This window comes from Varroa jacobsoni, unplaced genomic scaffold (assembly GCF_002532875.2).
Source record: "Varroa jacobsoni isolate VJ856 unplaced genomic scaffold, vjacob_1.0 contig00534, whole genome shotgun sequence".
Classification (NCBI taxonomy): Eukaryota; Metazoa; Arthropoda; class Arachnida; order Mesostigmata; family Varroidae; genus Varroa; species Varroa jacobsoni.
Window position 1 is genome coordinate 12,887 of NW_019214481.1, and position 20,511 is coordinate 33,397.

Genomic DNA, 20,511 nt, shown 5'->3' on the forward strand with positions numbered 1-20,511 from the left:
AAATAATTTAATCATCGCGCCGCTTTTTTTTAAAGCAGACGCATGTGTAAGTTATGTTTGTAGTTGGAACTTTTTGTTTGATTACAAACTACACAGCAGACGACGTCATGCAGCAAGTCCTTTAGCCAGTAAACTAGTTAGTCTCATAGCAGTGTGTGCGGGTGTTTGCGATAGATGATATATTGGGTAGGTGCTGGGCGGCTGTCAATGAACAAAGCGTGAAGTGGAGTAGTAAAATCGTGCCGCGGTGGTGCTATTGTCAGCGTATTGAAGACACAAAGGCAGCTAGAAGTACTTTTGACTAACGGTAGGCCGCTGACGTCGGCTCAGGTTCAGCGGCCATCGTTGTGCTCAACCAGTTTTTCTGTTGCATTTGGTGAAGTGTAAGAGGAAAGCTGGGGGTAACGAAGTTGGGTAATCAACGGCACTAGGCTATGTGATCAAAGCGGAGGTGCCCATGTTGTGGCGAACGCGCGGGCCCCACAGGCTGCCGGAGCCTCATAAGGACATCCTACCACCGCTACAAGTATCACCTTTCTTCGGCAGAAGCAGATACAGGCTTAAAGGCGACGAATGGATGGGACGAGAAGCTGGTGCCAGTGATACTGTTACTAATAGGTCCAGTTATAACTGCAGCAGCAGTTACTCAACGTGGTGTTGTCCAACAGCAGATCGCATTGTACTAGTCAACAACAACAACAATAATAATAATCATAGCCTCGACGTGGTGCCAACATCACATGGCATTCGCGATGCTGATGCTACGAAAGAGGATGTACAGGGCTTCCAACGGTTCACCGATCATTCCTCACACTCAGGTATAAGTGACTTTAGGCAAAAATCAATAGTCTCTTCAGGCCACACGCAAGCGGTTAAAGATCGTCTTTTGCCTACCATAACGGAAGTGTCGTCCTTAGTCGGCGTTTTGCCAAAGAAGACCGACTGGATCTCGACGCGGTCATTAGCTGTAATTAAGAAGACGATCTCAAGAATAACTGGAGGAGGCTTTAGTGAACACCGGTACTGTCACAAGAGGTTTCAAACTAACGAGAATAAGAATCTTGTTCATATCGATCGTGTTAACGATTACAAAGGCGAACTGAATACATATACTACTTTGTCAGCTGTCTTGACAATTGTCCGACCATCGCCGGATCAAGCGTCGCTGGTCTCTACCTGCAGTTCATCAGCATCAAAGCATCCTTGCCAACACGCATCCAGAAGTCGGCAACACGGATCCATTTGTCGCTTCACGTCACTTAACGTCGTTGTAATCAGTGTATTGTTTCTATTGGTGTTTCTGGCAGGTCCCGCTCATTGCGGCCATTATGTCCATTGCGGGAAATTGCTCATTGGTCAATATAGATGCCCGGAACCCGAAATCGATGTGATTACACAACAGGTACAGACAGACAAGCTGACCTCTAACGTCTTATACAACACCCAACAATACGCTAAAGGCAGATCAAAAGAGTTTAGCGATAATAATGATAAGTCGCCTATTATAACTGATACAAGAGTGTGCGGGCTTTATGGCTGTTCCGTTTTTATAGCAGCCAACATGTTCGAATATGCCGGCCTACGTTTGTATAATTGAAAAAGAAGCTTTCAAGAAGCTTTTACAGTTCAGTTAATAGTTTCGCGGTTGTTGTTGTTATGGCCGTATGTAATAATGGCAGATTATAATACATGTTAGTACAGTAGAATGGCATACAGATAAGCATCTTCTATTTGGATAGCATGCCTTCATTGGGTGCTGTACCTTATTACATGTATACGATACACCTTTTGTTTACAAATTAAAAAATTACAATATATATATAAATATATATATATGTATGTATTATGTTATTTTGCCTTTGGCTGGTGATCAGGTTTCGGGTTGTTATTCGAACAATTCTGCTCCAGTCGTCTGTACATTAGCACCAGAAATCTTCTGCCTGGGTGGAACGGGAATTAACGATACACATTTCATCAGTGAGGTATGGACTGAATCATTTCGCTGCTTAAGACTGCTTTATATACACAAATCATTCGTCTAATTTAGCTTATGTCAAGAAAGTGTGCATCTTCAAAGTGATGTGCAAACATACAATCGACGTTCTTTTACGATCTTTTTGCCGCCGGACAAGGCACCTTGGAAGTGACAAAATTAATAGTTTTACACATTTTTTTTGTATGCTCTTCGATTTTTATTCTTAGTTAATTGTCCTCAAAAAATGGGTTCTTTTTATATACTACTCGGATGTGCTATTCTTCGATTTAGCGAATTTTCTCCATAATTAAAGTGTTATCTTAGTTCATTGCAAATTTTCCCTTCCTTGAAATGCAGTTTATCTCGTATACTCAGTGAACATTGTAGCTGATCTCTGTTGATTTTTGGTGCCTGGTCGGCTTGATATCTTGGCCATTTCAGGTGCCGTGTGAATGGACAAATGGGTATTCTTTCGAATTCTCTCTACTTCTCTCGGTGTTTTTAGGCTGGCTCGGATTAGACCGCCTTTACCTCGGCTACCCCGGCCTCGCCTTGGCAAAGTTTTGCACACTTGGTGGTATATTCCTTTGGCAACTCATCGACATCGTCCTTATTGCTATGCAGGTGAGAAGATTTGTTAGTAAAACCACATAGATTTGCTTATATGTAAAAACACATATATACAATATACAAACTTTTCAAAATATACAATTATTTGTGTTATATTATATGTGTCAGAGGATAAAGTAATGTAACGGCAGTACTAGACTCAAAACTCGAAACACTGGAAAGACTCAGTAATTCCTCAAAATCTTGATTATCCTTAATTTTTTTGTCTTATATGTGAAATAATTTTGTATATTTTGGCTTGTGGACGCAGTCCTCATAGGTGATGTCATATGTTTGTAACACGTATTCAAACAGTCTTTGTGTGCTTTATTTTGACCATGGTCTTGGAAGAATAACATCTTAGCAGAAAATGCCTATAATAATAGTAATGATTAGAATAAAAATAGGCAGATTAGGCGTACCTGTGGTAGGCTTCCGAAAGGTGCTTATGACGCTGGAACCAATGCTAAGCCCCAGTGTGTTTAATAAGATATCTAAGCCTAGACCAGGCCTCGGACGGGAGACCTCTCGTTTTGCAAGTTGCCAAATATGTTTGAATGAAATGTCTTATGGATAGATCAGTTTACACAAATAGAGATTTAGAGTATTTAGACAATGCCTAACTATTGCCCAATCAGCGACATCGCCCGGATGCCATTTAATTTGGACTGGTGAAGTAATAGTTCTCATCATGCTACGGACAATATTCCTTCAGCGAATGCATCAGTCTTGAGAGGTTTTAATTTTCTGCGTAAATATGCTGTGCCATTCGTTTAAGCTTTGCCGGGACAAGAAGCGTACTTTGAGAGCTACTACTCCAGCGTGTTTTGATTTTCAACAGGTAAAGGGTTGTTTTTTTATATGGTTAAATAAAGTATAAAACTAACACGCATGTTTTAATGACATGTCCTTTTCAGGTTGTTCGTCCAGCCGACGGCTCACAATACGTGGTATCGTATTTTGGACCAAGGCTGACTCGACTCTCACTTAACAATGAAACACAAATTCTACCTCAGGACGATTGGTAACTTCAAGCGTAACGTCAGGAGAATTAGTCATACTTGACTGACATGGACTACCCTATAGACTACAAAAGCCGGCTTTGTTACGACCTAATAGAAATGGCCTCAAATAAATTTATCTCGCGTGGATCCCGAAACATTCGAGATGGTTAAACATACTAACAGCAGCGAATTAATAATAAGAATTGGTAGGTGCTTCTGGTCGTAAGAACCAGTAACCGTTGTTGTCTTGCGCGATACTTGGTATCCTAGGTGCGTATCGTAAACATGGTTGCAGTAGTTCACTATTGAAATAAAATTATACAACCGTATAAAGAGAATTTGCCAATATTTTATAGTACCATGGGTACGAACAGCCGGTTCTTCACTAGCGTCGGCGCTTAACCACTAAATACAGCCGTACCTGTTCAGTCGAGCATTAATTTGTGTCGTTCCCTTGGCAGTAGATCTTTATATCTATTAATGACTAATAGTTACCTGCTTGTTGGAACGGATGATAAGGCGAGCTATTATCAATCAATCTCTTGTTGTAATGAGTTTAGATATGGCTTGTCAACCAAAATATACAGCAAAGAATATCACTCTAATAGCCGTTGGTATTTGTTATACCTGAAGATTTATCTACGAGCACTGACAGTAGCCAGGCCACCATACAACATGTGATGCATGAAGTCGCAACAAAACGTTCAGCGATTGTTAATATACGAATGTTCATTAGTTCTGATCTAATTTTTAGCCAAAGATAGGATTCTGTAAGTTTAATTCAACCAGCACATCATATCAGTGTAGGTAGTAAAAACAGTTTTGCTCTTATAAAATCAGTTGCCTTCAACTATGATGCGAAAAGAATAATAAATGCACCATTTAATAATAATGGATGTGAATAAATCTAACCGTTTAAAACGTCATTATTCTATCTTTGTCCGGAACCCACCATGAATAAGCAAAGTTGGCTCCGAATTCATGAGTAACGATGAAGTTATTTTTTGGGCAAATTTGACCTCATATAGAAATTTCATTTTTCATATACTCTTTTGTATTAAATTGACCACTGCAGTAGCTGCTTGTTGTCTTAGTAATATCAATTACACTTTAGGCAATTGGATTGGTATAGTTTGAACTGATATGATAGGCTGATAATACTCTTAGTTAAGGGAGCGACTAAACTTTCAGAGTATAGAGAAGGGGCAGGCGTGCAACGTCAGCGACAGAGGCAGATGGTTGTTTTGTATACATATGTATATAACAAAGGATACAAATTCAGCGATTGTACATATAGTTTGTGGCAACAACATTAAGCGATTAAAAGAGGCATTTTAATAATAATAATAATAATAATAAAAAAGGAATCAGAATGCTTGGCTGTGTTTAGTATTACGGTAGGTACAAGAAACTCGATTTAGTTTTTTAACATGTTCTGTAATCGGTAAATTAAAAACAACACAAAACAAGTTATGGTAGGGTTTGCTACGATTCAAAACGCGCAGCGCCGCTTTTTTGACAAAAAGGTGAAACCCATCGTTAGTGCTGATGGCAAATAATTCAGCGTGTACAAATGAAAAACCTTGTAAATGGTAAAAAGTTTTGGCGAAAAAAGCGTTGAAGTTTAAAGCTCAGATTTTATAAATATATATACAATCTACCCACTGCTCAAACTCACCATTTTGTCTCAGTACTGGGTTACACACACATAGTGCTATTTTATTTTCTATTCAAAAGTCAACGTAAAATTTGGACATGTTTTAATTCGTAGATTATGCAATTCATCTAGTTTATATTATAATAATAGAAAAGTACGGGTAATCACTGATACCGTTAATGACCAGAAAGTGCCAAGTTGTTGCCCATCGTAGAACGATGCAGGCAATGTTGCATTCGTCCACATACATGTAAGCAAATGTTCAAAGAAGAGAAGAATTTTCAATGGTCAGTCTTAGATATAAAAAATGACTTTTATTACTGTAGCGTATTTTAACAATTTGTGCTAATTAAAAGTGGCATAAATATATTTAAATTCAATTATGACACGAGTTGCATATGACTTGATGAGAGATGCGTATGCGTATCCTTCACATGACTAAAGAGAAATTATTTTTTCTAGAAAAGACGTCTATCTTTTTCCTCTAATCTATCCAAAACAGGTCACTAACCCTATTCAAGATAGTAAAGGTATTTATCGTTTCCGCTTTGTAAGTGAACTTTTCTTTGTGCTCTCTGATCGGATTAAGCTTTTTTATTAGTGAGTTTTTACGTCCTTTTTTTGATCGTAGTTTAACTGCTCTTTCTTTGTCCCTACTGATCCTTTAATTTTATCTGCTCACAATGAGAAAAAAATTGAAACCAACAAGCGGCAAAACGATATGTTCAGCTAACAACCGGTAGTCTTATCGATTGTGCTATCGATTGATCTATCGATTTGGTTCACGTTCTGCTGCAACCCAAAGAAATGCGTACTTATAGGTACGTATTAAACTAGATCGTTCAGTATGAAATGCGAAATGATAGACTGTAATTCTTCCAGGTTTCTTCACAAGCAAAGTTAATTTGTTTTCGGTCAATGTATTATTATCTATGATTTCCTGCCATTTGTATTGTAGCTTATTTACTCTACTGTTGCAAATGTCTGAGGTACCCGAACCTGAAAAATGTTGAAAGACAATTTCAACTTTATACATAACGCTAAATTGTCTTTAAACAATTTATGAATGAAATGAATTGGATTTAAACAATTTGAGAGACTGCCGAGATTACCATAAAGAATATCTGAGGGGCAAATGATTGGTATGGTGGAAACCAGAAAAGCTCCAATCGTAGCTCCTGGGTATTCGCAGAGCCGTAATTGTTAATGGTCGAGCGTTTTTGAGCAACGGGAGTCGTTTAATGCATGGTTCGTTTACCATTGCGAATATGCTTCACCCGTAATTAATAAACCTGACTTAGTTGCCCTAGTGAACAGCACTTAGACCAATTAATAAACGCCATACGTTATTGCGGGCGATGGTGATGTCTCGCTGGTTCAGTTATATCCATTTACTGATGAGACTGCCTTCTATTATCGCAGAAAATCCATTTTCATCGAAAGTCAAAATTTAGTGCAAGAATGAGAATAAAGAAAAAATCAAGAAGCAAGCGTCTCCATTCATTTATTTTTAAGGTTCGATCAAATTGTGCGGTAACCATTTGTTATGTTTGTTAACCTCATTATTTTGACGTAGGTGAGCAAGTATAGTAAATTTACATGCACGACATCTGAGTGCTAACGCCCGTAGACTCTGAAACGCTTTCGGTCGGCTTTCGCTATAGTTTTGAACACTTTGCTAATCGTATTCGTGTTAGGGCTTCTATGGGACTCATGATCAAGTTCAAAGTTTATTTCCTGTTAGCTCTTATAATGCCAATGGCTCACGGTGCTTCTAGAAGCAACCCTTTACCTAACAAAAGGTTTATACGGTGAGTTGTCTCTGCTGTTATAACCATAAGATTGAACTCACATTTGGAAGCCACTGAACATTTAGGATTTTGCGTCCACTACTGCAGTACTCTTGCTAAAAGCCCGAACGACTACGGATATGAGTGAACGATTTCAGATTGCAAAACCAAATTCAAGTTCAAATGTAAGTGAAAGGCAAAAAGCAATGTCATCAAAGGTCGCATTGTTATAAAAGATCGCCATTTTTAAATATGAGATTAAAATTTCTCGCATTTCCTACTGTTTACATTTATAGATGTCGATTCCGCAGCTGAAATACTCGTAATCCTTACGTGATGTTAATACAACTTTCGTTTCAATTTCGATTCAAAAAAGTAAATACAAGTATGAGATGCAACATGTTCATCCTTTCTTCTTCGGGACAGACAATCTTGAAGAGGACGGATATGAATACCACATGTATTTTCAATAAAGTCCGCAAGTGCTTCAGTTTGACCGCCTCCGTATGGTAAGTCCGTTAGGACGTTGCATCGTAATGTGACGAAACTTTGCGGTACTTAGAAAAATTAGGCTGACAATTGGACAAAGAGGATGTGTATGATTTTGACGTAGAGGCGCATGTGTGATTGCAACGCTAGTGACCCTCGCACTTGTTGAGCTACGCTTCCTCCATAAACAAATAGGCAGAAAGATTTAAGGTGTTAACATTGCCACCGTCGGGTGTGCTGGGTTGGTCGCCTAATTGCCTTACAATATTATTGTGGCATTGTGGCGACCTGCATTATTTGCCAAACTGCGATCAAGTGTAAAGGGTGATTTGTATTTGAAAAAAAATGGCAACGCCAAGGTCTATGTACGCTTTGTCACCGGGACTTTGCTCAGTTCTTCAGAGCGCTGTTGAACGTGCTAATGAGTTATCTGCTAATCCCACTAAACGGCGTGAATTTATGTGCCGCTTTGATAGTGAATTCGCAAGTGCAACGACCGAAGCACGTTATCAGAATTTATTTAGAAAAATTGTTACCTGGTTACAAAATATTCCTAATCTGGACATGCCACAACGGTAAGCATTATTGTAATGTCGCTTTAGCAGATATGTAGAGTCTAAGTGACACTCCAATTTGCAGAATTACAGGACTGTCGTTATTCAGGCTGGAATATATGAAAAAAATGGTAATTGCTTTTCACACAAGAGCTCTGCCGCCTGTTATAAAGCCGACAGCTTCCTAGAATAATCCACACAAAAATGCTTGGCCGTAATTCAATCATCTCTAACAGTAGATATTCAATATTCTCTATCATTTTTCATAAAATTCATCATGAAGAATGCCTACATAAACGTGGTCCGTGCCCGGGCAAACCTCAATTGAGATTATGGCTGATATGACTTTTTAAGGAAACTAGAGTAAAAATCACACTGCTACGTTCGTGCAAAATACATTTTAAAATGTCACTAACTCGTATGCAGGAGAAAGATGTTTCTGCAAGATTATATTTTAGTACACCCTAGAATTACTACATATTGAACAAAAAATTATAAAAACAACAGTAAAAAGGACATTGTAGGCGCTGCAACGACAAATGCACATGGTGTAGCAAATCGATGACTGATCCTATCATATAGCGTCTATACACGTGCACATGTTCGCAGAGTTGTTAGCCCACAAACTTTGCAAAGGGTTAACATGGTTGCATATAAATAATAACGATAATAATAATAATAATAATATTATTACTAATTGTAGTTTGCTGATAAAACTCAGCAATTGTATTTTATTTACGTGTAGAACTACGGATGTGCGTCTCGGCCTAGTACTAATAATAGCAATTTTCATTCAGTAAGCACTAATAACATACTTCGAACCTTCGTATCTACTAACAGCGTTGAGGAGTTACGAATGGCGGAACTAGCTGGTGCTGGCATTCTGGTGATAATTAAGCTGCATTGTGCCGAGGTACAGCCATCGTTTGAAGACTTACTTGATCAAATCGAGGATGCGTTTAGTGCGCGCCTTATGGCAGCTCAAACTAAAGCATCAAAACCGCCATCAGAAGACATCCCATCCCACATCCTAAAAGGTTAGATTTAGGTTGTCGAGTATGAAAGCATACTTATTTAATGTACCTCCCAATAGCTACGTTGCTCAATAGAGTATCCTTTCAGTGTGAAATAATCGACCCCTGCGACAGTTTTCATCTTTTCGCGCTGAAAAGCCAAACTAGTAACTGTACTGTAACATTTTGCGTGATTTTCCATGAAGTGAATTAGTTTAGATACGCAGCAGATAGGTAATATAAGCTTATATTAATAAGTCAATGTAATTCCAGCAAACGAGTTACTGAGTATCAGTTGAAAATTGAATTTTGCATATAAAATTTTACGCACGATATACTGCGTCTTGTCTTTTCTTCGATGGGGCTTCGTCAAGGCTTCGACGGTCTACTTTGTGACGGAGAGTTTCAATGAAAAATAGTTCCCTTTACAACATTTCTTGATTCATTTACGAGCCAGCAGTTATAGAAAAAAGGAGCCGAGAGCACATTGATATTTATTGTGGTCAAGTCTAACGATATCTACTAGATTAAAAAGAAAGTATATATATAGTACGGGACATTCCAATTCGAACAAACTAAGACGGGCTGTTTGTCGTAGCGGGCGTACATTCGCTATTCTTGGGACCAGAAAAAACTTGTTTCCTTCCGGAAAAAACAGCAAACTTATTATGGCGAAAAACAGTTTGTAATCTGAAGCGAAGATCAGTTATTATCCAATGGGTTTACAAGGAACAAACCCCCAACATGATAATAAATTGATGGCCTACGTTACAGCAAATTTTTGTGCGGCTTTTTGCAATTTGAAGATTTTTAAGAGCCAATCGTAGGATGTTCGACAGCGTTTACATCTACAAGGTTCAGCAATTTATCGAAATAACCTAAAAAGCCATTTTTTGCACACATGGATTTTCTTCTATAGAAATATCGGCCGTTTTGAAAGGCGGATTTTCTGCTCTAGCGGGTCATCCAGATAGGCTCCAACAGCTGGACCTTTTGGGACTTTCTGCGTTTTTTTTACTTATTGGCTGCTTTGAGTTGTTGCATTTTCAGGACTTTTGGGCGTGTTATCTGTTCAGAATATAATTCTGCTGAAATTTTTTGTACCATATTCGAATGACAGTTTAACTAATATCCTTTGATACCCGGCAACTTTAAAAAAGTTGTTTTCGAATTAAAGAGGGTATATTTTAAAAATGACTAGTAAGTGATTAAGCGCCTAAATTGAAGATGTAATTGAGGTGCAAGGTGCTCATAAATGGTTGAGTAAATACGACGGTTAGGCATGGCATTTAGGCAACAAAAAAGTCGTCAAAATGTCTATCGTTGCTTCGATATAGTTTTAAGGTCTCTTTCTAATAAAAAGTTCCGATTTATGTCCCAGCTTATATATATATGCGATTTGTAGTATTTTCGATAACATTGCATTGATGTTCAACTAAAACAGAGCGTCCCGGTTCTCTGGCCAGTATACTTAAGGAAGCAGGAAAGAAAGCAGCTGCAATTTCTGCCCAAATAGAAGAATCACTGGTGGATGCAGAAAGACGCGACGCTGAATCTCAACTTGATGTAACAAGTGCGAATGTTGTCCCTGCAGAACAGGTAACGCTACCTGAAGATTATGCGATCGATCTGGACGACAACGAATTTTTCACCGGTTGGTAACTAGTGAACTTTGAGTTGTAATATATAGCTCGAGTACTAGTATGCTTAGCACAGACATTTCTGAAGGCGTTCTGCCTCAATATATTAGGTCGTTCAGCATAAAATCCGAGAAATATTAATCTTGTATTTTAAAATCACCCTTTTATATAAGAGTACGGCACTCTTTCGTATTTTTCGGATGCGCTTATACATTTTAGGACCCTCACCCCGATATGATTACTAAAGATTTTAGCACGCGGGTCGCAGTGAGCCATAGAAAACCCTCTACAAAAGTGAATGATAAACCGTTGAGAGCTATGATTAAAAACGCACAAATGATATTACTTATATTTAGCATATGTAGAAAGACCGTATGTGTATTTCAGGGTCAGATAAATAAGGTACACAAATTGGATCAAAGGGTGTAGCAAAATTTAAGCCAGGAACAAAAACGAAGACGTAGAGAGCCTTGCTTGTTTTTGCTTTGTTAACCATTTACTCAAAATTCGTCATTTCCCTTTATTTTATAGACTGTCGTGCTCCAAACTTTTTCAGTAGCGAAATATGTATTATGCTAAGTAGAGGGTTCTTGTTATTCTTAGCTATATTAATTTATTTTAACTTCTGAAGTAGCGAACATCTCTTACCCAAAATATTGTCGTTCACTTGCTATGACCTTTGCCCAGTTTTCTGGTAGCCACTATATCCCACGAAGGTAGAAAAGAAGCTCCGTCTTTGGAAGCGATCCATTTGCGAAGCTCAGCCTATGCTTGGAAGTGTTTATTTTCTTCACCATGCCGTAGTGACAGAAACAAGTGATGTTTAGATGAGGCGATGTCTGGACAGTAGGAGGCGTAGCATTGTCATGTATAGCAATACCATTCTGCGTTGTCTATTGCTTGTCCAAGGGCCTTTTTCAGTCAAGTTCGTGGCTCAGACGTATGTGTTGGTTTATGTAACTCGTTCTTATAACCCTCTCTTTTAAGTAGTCTATAGTGAGCACTTTTTTCTTATAGCATCATATGCAGAGGCACAGTTTTCGACTATGATCATTATTTCGTAGTGTTAAATTGGAGGGCTCTCCGGAGTTTAGTCGTCTGGTTTTCGTTTAAGATTATCGTCAAAAATCGGTTTTCCGTCGTTAGTGACGATTCTGTCAGAATTGACTTTCTACTAAAGCCATATTATCAACCGGCTAGCGCTGTCAGCGACTTCGAGCAATCTATTTGCCCCTACTTTTTTTTCAGCATGAGTATAGTGAAGCGACAATGTCCGATACATGTTCTTTTCGAATTCCGCTTTCTGTTTTTCCGCTTTTCGAGTTACAACTCTGACGACAGCAGCCCAGTAAAGACAACAATCACAACCATCCCCGTGGGAGATTCCAGCTACATCGGTCAGCCCACATTAATGCCGTCTATCAGCTCCAACGGGAATTGACTAGCCAACCTAATAAATTACCCTTCAAATGGCAGCAGATCACCTACATTAAAAGTTAGATTGAAAATAGAAGAACTCTGGTTCTGAAAGAAGTTTCGAGAATTAGAGTTTACTGATTAATATATGATCCTCAACGACCTTAGATTATATATTGGGTTACGCTGGGATGTGCCAGCTGTTGTATAAACAAAACTATAAATTAAGTGCCTAAATGTCTTATAATAATTATCGAGTGAAGAATTTTATAGCATCTGAGCTAATGCTCTATCAAGGACGGGTGATCTGATCCATGTAGAGATGAAGTGATATCTAATAAAAAAAGGGAAAAATTGTCCAAGTAGCTCAAAACGCAGCGCGTGGCGAAAAGGCGAAAGCCACTGACCAAAACCATTATAGTTCGTGTTGTCAATAGTTGTAGTGAACAACCAGTTGCTCTAAATGATTACGGGTCTTCTTTTGACAAATCTATAAAAGTTCCTCTTAACTAGATGATTTTACCTTTTCTAAAAACTCAATGAATGTATTACCTGTTCAGCTCACAATGGTTTTAAAGCCTATACATGTTATTACACATTTACACTATTTGATTCAAGTGCAGCAAACTTTTTACGATGGGCTAAGTTAAACTTTTAAACAACAACTATCCTTTTCGTTAGGGTGCTAATTTGAATCCTGTGTCACCATGTCAATGGTTACGAATGTTTAAACTAGTACATTTTTTTACGGGAGTACAACGAAATCGGTATAATGATGCAATTCTCGCTGAGCTGTAAGGATCAGATAAAGGCTGGAGCTCTCGAGACAATTTTCGTTATGCAAGAGTACTAGAAAGAAGGTATCTAGGGGCACTTTCAGAGCATCCTTTAGGCGCCGTTGTCTTCAAAATATCTCCTGCATGCTTTATAATCCAGTTATGAACGTGGTTACATGCAACAAAAGCTTTGGCCACGTAGTGTCCTGCCTTCGAAGGTCTTCTGAAAAGCCTCTTCCGGCAGCTTTTTTTTCCGTTGCCATAACTCCTTTTTGAAACGTAAGATCCACCAGAAGCTTCTAGAGAAAGGTGCATACATCCCCTGCTGGTGGCATAATTATAGTTAAATATTCCTTTCATATATATATAAACATTGCACGATGCTTTGTGTTATTATTTTCCAGATATCAACGATCTTTTGGAAGACGATGGGTTCGGAGCACCACTTAGTATTCCGCAAGTGGTTGTGGTGTGTATGAATTATTAGTTTAAATAGTAATTTTAGTTACTACCATTATCAACTAAACAAACAGAATATAGACAGTAGGTGTATCACATTTTCAATTCAGGCTAAGCCTTTCTTAACCTATCGTATATTTTGCATTTCTGAAAAAAATTTAATATGAAGCTCGAGAATATACCAAGCCCATCTAGGATATGTAAGCCACTAGAACCCCTTAACATAGCTTTCTCCCAGGGTGTGTAATAATGAAAATTCTGAGATCCCCATTTTTCGAAACGCTGATCTGTAGTCTTACATGCGTACCGCGATATTGCATCATAAACAGTAAGAAGGATTAAGCTGGTATAAATGAAAAAAATGATTCGCCAATTGAGCTTTTGTTATTAAATTTCGTTGTGGCAGATGCTACTGCTAATAACAAGTAGCTCTAAGAGAAGTAATTGTCTCTAATAATAGCATACATAATTAATACTTTACAAGACTTCGCCGCCTGAAAAATCAACAGTGTTTGAAACGTCTTCCGGCTTTGACATCTACGCCAATGAGGCGACACTGCATGTTGACGTAACGCAGCTACTAGAAACAAAGGTGGTATGTAATGTTTAGTGTTTATATACTAATTATACCGTCGTTCCCCTTTTACACATTACAAGTATAGCCTGGTAGGAATTTCTAAATATTGTTTCGAGTTTAGCACGAGCTCATCAGTATACTCGATCTCTCTAGGTAAATAGACGAATTTATTTCCCCAGTAGCGGCATAGCAATAGTGTTCCTTGGGAAAATCATCTAGTTCCTTTTTTCGTGATTGCTAGCGGGTCGAAGGATTATACTTATAAAAGCTTCCAGCTTGGATGAAGCGCTTATCTAATCAAAAAAGAACGCAACAGGTATCGTTCAGATTTTCTTGTAATTATCATTTTCAATGTCCTAGGTTCTTGCTGTCCTCATTTTAAAGACGAAAAGGAAGCCTATCGCTGAGGACTTCTTAGCCAGATATTGATACGGTTGCTGATATTAGTGGGTTCTACTTTGTCGATGTTTCTGTAATAAGGAAGATATGGTTTTCGAAGAAGCAGCACTAAATATTGCAAAATAGTGCGGTTTTACAGGATGATCCTTTTGTGGCCTCAGACTGCATTCCAGCTATCAACTGAGCTTTTTTACAAAATGCGCTTCATGTTTTCCATCGCCTTGTGCAATTATATTAATTTATTTTAATGTCTTGTTGGAATGCACGAAGGTTGTTGGGGAACAACATCCACCCGCAGACTCTTTCGTGCTGGAGCCGCTGGACACGAGACCAGTTCCTCCAAGCAGGCAACCTCGTAAACGCATCGTTTCTGACGCAACGACAAAATTAACTACCCTGGACCTGCAAAGACAAATTCAAGACACTTCAGATATTGTGAGAAGCCTGCCCGATGATCGAGCAGCGGTTATTAGGTGAGAATTTGTCTGAGCTTAATTTAATGATGGAATTCGTAGGAATTAATAAGTTTTTTGCACTGATAACCATTTACGATTCTAAAATGGCTCCGACATTGACCGTCAGGAGTCGGTAGATATTTTCTTTATCTAGATTTTTCGGCGCCTTGCTTATAGTGATGAGTATCGAGTTATGATAACTTGAGCACGTGCCGCGCACCTTATAATACCAGTGGACTCACTCTAGTAAGACAGCTTCAAAATGAGTACAATTAAGACTGCTCTTTAATAAACGCATATTGCTGAACAATTTGCTTACGTAGAAAAAGAGTTAGCTTCAAACAGAGAAAAGGCTGATGGTTATATTTAAGCAATTATCAACACGGTAGATGTAGTTCTGTTTCGTAAAAAGGTGATCATGGTCTAATTTAAGAAATTCTAAAATTTACAAACCAATGTATTCGATAAGTTGCTTTTCGATTCCTCATTACTTTTGCATGATTTTTGTGGTATAGATACGTTCGAATATTTTATTGCTAGAAACATACGAGGATGGAAAACGGCGGCCGAACTTCTGCATCATGGCTCCAATGTGCCGCGGAAAGGGAGTACCCTACAAAATGAAGTGTTGGAGGCGATGAATTTACCAAAGCGGGTTCAACCAACGCCTGCTAAACAGGCTCCGATGGGTGACGAAGGAACAATGCAAACCGATCACGAGGACGACTTAGGACAGTCGTCGTTGGTTGTTCCTGGGGAGTCAATGCGGCAGGATGAAACGAATATTCCGCCGACTGATGCTCCGAGAGAAACGTTGGAGTCTTCTTCCCTCCCACAAGCTTCACGTATTGATACTCCTTCTTTTGAGCCCTTATCGGCCACTCGAGAAGGTTCTGTTCCCACTATTTTTGAAGGTTTCCAGGAGAAAACCGCATCAGATGCGGCGCTTGCGGGTACACCGCCAGACGCTACAATGCAAATTTTCGTCACGGTAAGTGAGCAACGTTAGGTTGAATATCGTCAGGTTTGGCTATTTTTCCTGATTTACAAACCTCTCGAAGCTATAAGAAATTCGGCCAATCTCATTAGAACAATGGTTATAACTCTCGTATTAATATTTAGCGAAATGTCTTTGAATATAAATATAGGGCACTTTGTAGAAGCTCGTCAATTTTAGCGTTTTTATCATTTTTTGCGCGTTTCGCCCATTCTGTAGGACATACCTCCAACTGAAAGGTCGAGCGATGAAGAAACAGTTATCATAAGATCCGAAGAAACCGAGAGGTCAATTGACGAAGCAATGCGGATTAGAAATAGCCAAGATCTTATAACCCGCGCGATCAGGTAAAATTGCACTGCTGAAAATAACAACCTGTTACTTCGAGATTAGTAAGAAGATCTAAATACCCTTAACAGCGGTTTAGAAGACTCAGAAATGATACTTACGATTTTTTCAAATCAATATGTGAATGATTTTTCTTTCGAAGAATTTGCTTGAATTAACCGCGAAAAGACGTTGCTATATAATTACCGCCATAAAGTTCTATATGGCAAGCTAGGCAAGGTGATTCGGCGGCACTATAGAACAGAAAAGATTAAGCCAAACAATATACTAATGTGCGTGCAGATGTGCCTGAAAATAATCACATTAACCAGTATACCAAACTGCGAAGAGGTTTTTTGGAAGTCACTTATATGCTGGATAACTGGAAACAGATTTCCAGTTTTTATTATATTGAAACCAAGTGAAGTTAAAATCGACTAAAATTTCAAGTTAAACTTTACATGAGAGTGAGCTACGGAGGGCAGACTCGACAGCAGAAAATTCCAGATTACGCCTTCGTATCAAAGTGCTCATGGCGGGAAACGTTGGAAATGTTTCAAATGTATGTTTACATTAGTTTCAAAACAAATTTCAGTTTTTTATCTAAAAAAAAACTTTAATGACCTCTAGCAAAGTTATCGAGTTTGACCGGTTGAAGGTATTTGAAGTCTTTCGATAAGGCATTTTGCTTGACCTCTCTCTCTTGTATTGTGAGTATAAACCAGCTATACAAAGCCCACGTAACGCGAAAAAATCTAATGCTCTTGTAAGGCTCAATTTTCTGCGACTATATTAAAATGCTCATTAATAACACTGTCAACACAAGCAAGCTATTTGGTAAGTTTTTTTTTGTAACTACTGCATCGTTCTACTGATTGATTCGAAAATGAAGCAGCACTAGCCAACCTGAGTCGAATAGGAGCTTGAAGTAGCACTAAAAGCGTATCTGGTAACGTTTCAGTATGATGCCGTTGCTCATAATTTCACTTTTTTAATACATAAACCGGAGAAAAACTCGCTTGTACGTCTTATGTAGAGCCTCATGTACGACGAAGGTTTTAAGTATGGAGGATACTAAAGAAAAAGTTGGATGCTAATGACCATTACCGTATAGTATACAGAATAAAAACTCAGGAGGATAAAATCAGCAAACAATGCAGCATACGCCTTGGTGTGTATCTGCCAAAAAATTATTCTAACAGAAACGTAAGTCTTTCCCTAACGAACACGTAACTCAGCACAAACATGTCGCTATATTTCACACATTTTCTCAATAATCCACGGCAGATTTGAAAATGAGATCTTTGACTGATAGCTTTGCGGTGCATTCTGCAAGGATTTCCAGTGACACTATCTGCAGAGCGTAAAAACGGGCTAATCATCGAGTGTCATTGGGGAGGGCAACGTTTTTAAAAATTTGTTAGAACTGGGCAGAGTTACTGAAGCTAAAAGTGGTGTTTGGGCCGAGCCGTGGACCAGGAATAGAATTTCGAGAAGCTCATATTTGGCCACTTGCCAGTGATTATTGCAGACAACCTAAACCAACCATTACGGTACTAGAATGACCCTAATTTGGAAGACCAAAGAAAATAATTGTAGGTTTATAATGTAACCGATAATCTACCTCAACTTATAGGTATAACTACTCAACCGCATGTAGTACTAATATCTTTTTAGGTAAGTATTGCCGATTAAATTGGTTGATCTTATATGCCCACTTATGTGTTTTTAAAGAATCTATACAGTTTGTTGATTTAATGATACAGTGATTTTCAATGTCCCAGTGTCTTCCTACATTGTTATGTAGGAGAAATACACCAACAGGGGCAAGGTTCTTCAATGGATTGCTACAGGAGTACAGAATGGTATTTTAATAAGCAAGGTAGCAAACTAGCCCAAGTATTTTGAGCAGTACTCGATTTAGGAGCGATAGATTGATATTTTTGATGTCGTCAAAAGCATATTTTAATATACTAATTAGCGTTTTCGAATCCCCCTATTGGATGGGAAAGTACCGCAGCTGATTAACACAAATACGACCTGCGACAGAAGCACTGATACAGTTAGTGTACTTATGTAACACTCTGAAAGAGTTTCAAGGTCCAACTGTTGATCCTACGGAGTCACAAGACGCGGTCGTTGTCAATGTCATGAAGTTCTCTCGAGAAACCGTCTTTAAGAGGCTGTGAAAGACGAACACAATATACAGTGTTACTATATCCAAAAAGCAAACCGGCGTTGGTGCAAATCCGACAGTTATCTATGCAAAATTTTAAGGGAGACGATTAAAGAACCACGCAAGAAAGAACCTCTAAGTGTTCCTGCGAACTACAGGCCAGTAGCATGGGATTCTATTTCTTGTGACTTCATGGCAGGAATCTATCGGTTCATCAATGTGGGTCTGCAAAGGGCCCTTCTCATTTACAACGAACTACAACCGTGGCACGGGGCAACGATTTTTTACGCTGTGTGTGTTTCAGTATTCTGTGTTTTTTAGCAAAAATGTCTAAATTTACCAGCATATGAAGGTCATGAAGTATCTCACAGGTAACGACTGGTACAGGGAATCATTGACTATGCGTCCAAATAAGTTACGTATTACCGGCCCAAACTGCAACAGCTCATGTTCATCTTTGCCTGGCACTGAATTGCTTGCTGAAGGCATCAAATGTGTTATGAAGCCATTTTGAAATAAAGAAGGAAGTCAATCGGATCAATCCACGCTATCTATTAGATGTGGTCAGATCTGGAAAAACCATAAAACACTGTTGCTTACTTATAATCATACATACGTAAAACTAACCATCAGAATGTCTAGCGATGCTTCTTATGAGATAATTCATCTAACCCTTTTTGGTTTTGCTTATAGGTGCAACGGCGAAAGATACACAAACCCGAGAAATGGAAAAGTTGTTCCCTATATAGCTTTCTCAGACATCCCTAAAACTGGCTTGTGCAACGAAGATCATTTACCAACACTTATGAGTGATCTTATGGTCCTGATTAAGTTAGGAATCTTCATATGCATCCAACAGGAGACTGCAAACGAATCCAATGACCTATATATTTTTCTAAGAAAAAAACAACTGGAGTAATCAGCCGTATGGCTGGTTTAGAGCTGTATTGTCGTACATTTAACAATATGTGTTAAACGGTCTTTGTTTATATGTGGCACGTGTATACGTATGATATTGTGGTTATAAATGCGTTTGTGTATAATCGTAACTCAGTCGTGAAGATGTTGCAAATAGTGTAGCAATCATGATCGATTTTGTAGAAGCAAATCTTCACGATAAATTGTCTATTATAATTGCGACACAAGGACAAAACTGTGCACATCAGGTTTATAAGATTGACATAGGTTCTCCAGGCTAGTCGAATAGATTTAGTCGGTGTTTTTTTAGAATACATAAAAACTCATTGGCTGTTTTATGGCACCAGTATAACACAGGTCCTTTCTCATTGTAATTAATACAACTGCAGTAGTTTAAATATAAACTAGGCTTGATGATAGGCATTTGTGGTTCCAAGACTTCATGTGAGAATTTCTGTGATTGAAGATGTCCCCTGCAAAACTTGTTAATCCGCCTGAATCTAATATCATTTATACTGTTTCTCCTAACGTTATGTGTCATAATCTTAACTAACACTGTAGATTTCTAGAATACAAACTCGAAGGTTTGAACAGGACCCATTTCATCAAATTCACTATTTTTACGTTCCTATTTTTTTTTTTTAAATCTCGTGTTATGACAATTCGTTTTGGAACTCAGCATGTTCATTAATCAAATTCAGAAGATTTGTAGCCTAGAACTAACCTTCCCATATATGTAACCAGTACCTGGGCTGAGTTCCAGGTCTGAATAGTTTCCCTAAAATTTCATTAAAAGATCTTTATTGCTATGGTGTAGTGCATTGTTGACATCCTTACAGTTACCAAACATGGTAGAACCTCATGGTAGAAATCGGGTCAAATAAAGGCATAGAGTCAACCACAAGTAAGAATAACTTTAAACAAAGTTATTCTTATTTGTCCTTTTTTCTACTAAATACGACTAAATAAAATTCTTACGATTGTCAGATATAATTTGATACGTCGAAATATTTTTATTCAACATATAACGTTAATGTTAATGATTTTTCGTCTTTAAATAGATATAGCTTTTTAGATCAACATTTTTTCATACATATCCACGAATATAGCTGATATTAAATGGGATAATTAGACGTTTTGCCACGACCGTTACTCTTTGCATTTGCCTAAATCCAAAAATATATATATTTGTGGCACTCAGATGTTCCCAAGCATTCAAAATAAAATCGCGAAAAAATAATACACTACTTATGAGACATTAATTACGTACTGATTTAATG

At 38.2% G+C, this 20,511-nt stretch overlaps 2 protein-coding genes across 2 annotated transcripts; both read left to right on the top strand.

The window, feature by feature from the left end:
- Positions 1 to 111: 111 nt before the first annotated feature.
- bisc (TM2 domain-containing protein 1 biscotti) lies at positions 112 to 4,961 on the top strand. The gene is made up of 4 exons (XM_022852050.2): positions 112 to 1,402; positions 1,875 to 1,982; positions 2,417 to 2,599; positions 3,502 to 4,961. Exons 1-4 carry the CDS (start codon positions 458 to 460, stop codon positions 3,610 to 3,612), a joined length of 1,347 nt encoding a protein of 448 aa, XP_022707785.1. The 5' UTR covers positions 112 to 457; the 3' UTR covers positions 3,613 to 4,961.
- A 2,745-nt stretch (positions 4,962 to 7,706) lies between these two features.
- Positions 7,707 to 20,229, top strand: LOC111271320 (uncharacterized). The gene is made up of 9 exons (XM_022852048.2): positions 7,707 to 8,099; positions 8,919 to 9,115; positions 10,536 to 10,745; positions 13,328 to 13,392; positions 13,867 to 13,977; positions 14,629 to 14,831; positions 15,354 to 15,804; positions 16,030 to 16,157; positions 19,007 to 20,229. The coding sequence occupies exons 1-9, from the start codon at positions 7,870 to 7,872 to the stop codon at positions 19,230 to 19,232; spliced, it is 1,821 nt and encodes a 606-aa protein (XP_022707783.1). The 5' UTR covers positions 7,707 to 7,869; the 3' UTR covers positions 19,233 to 20,229.
- Positions 20,230 to 20,511: the final 282 nt, after the last annotated feature.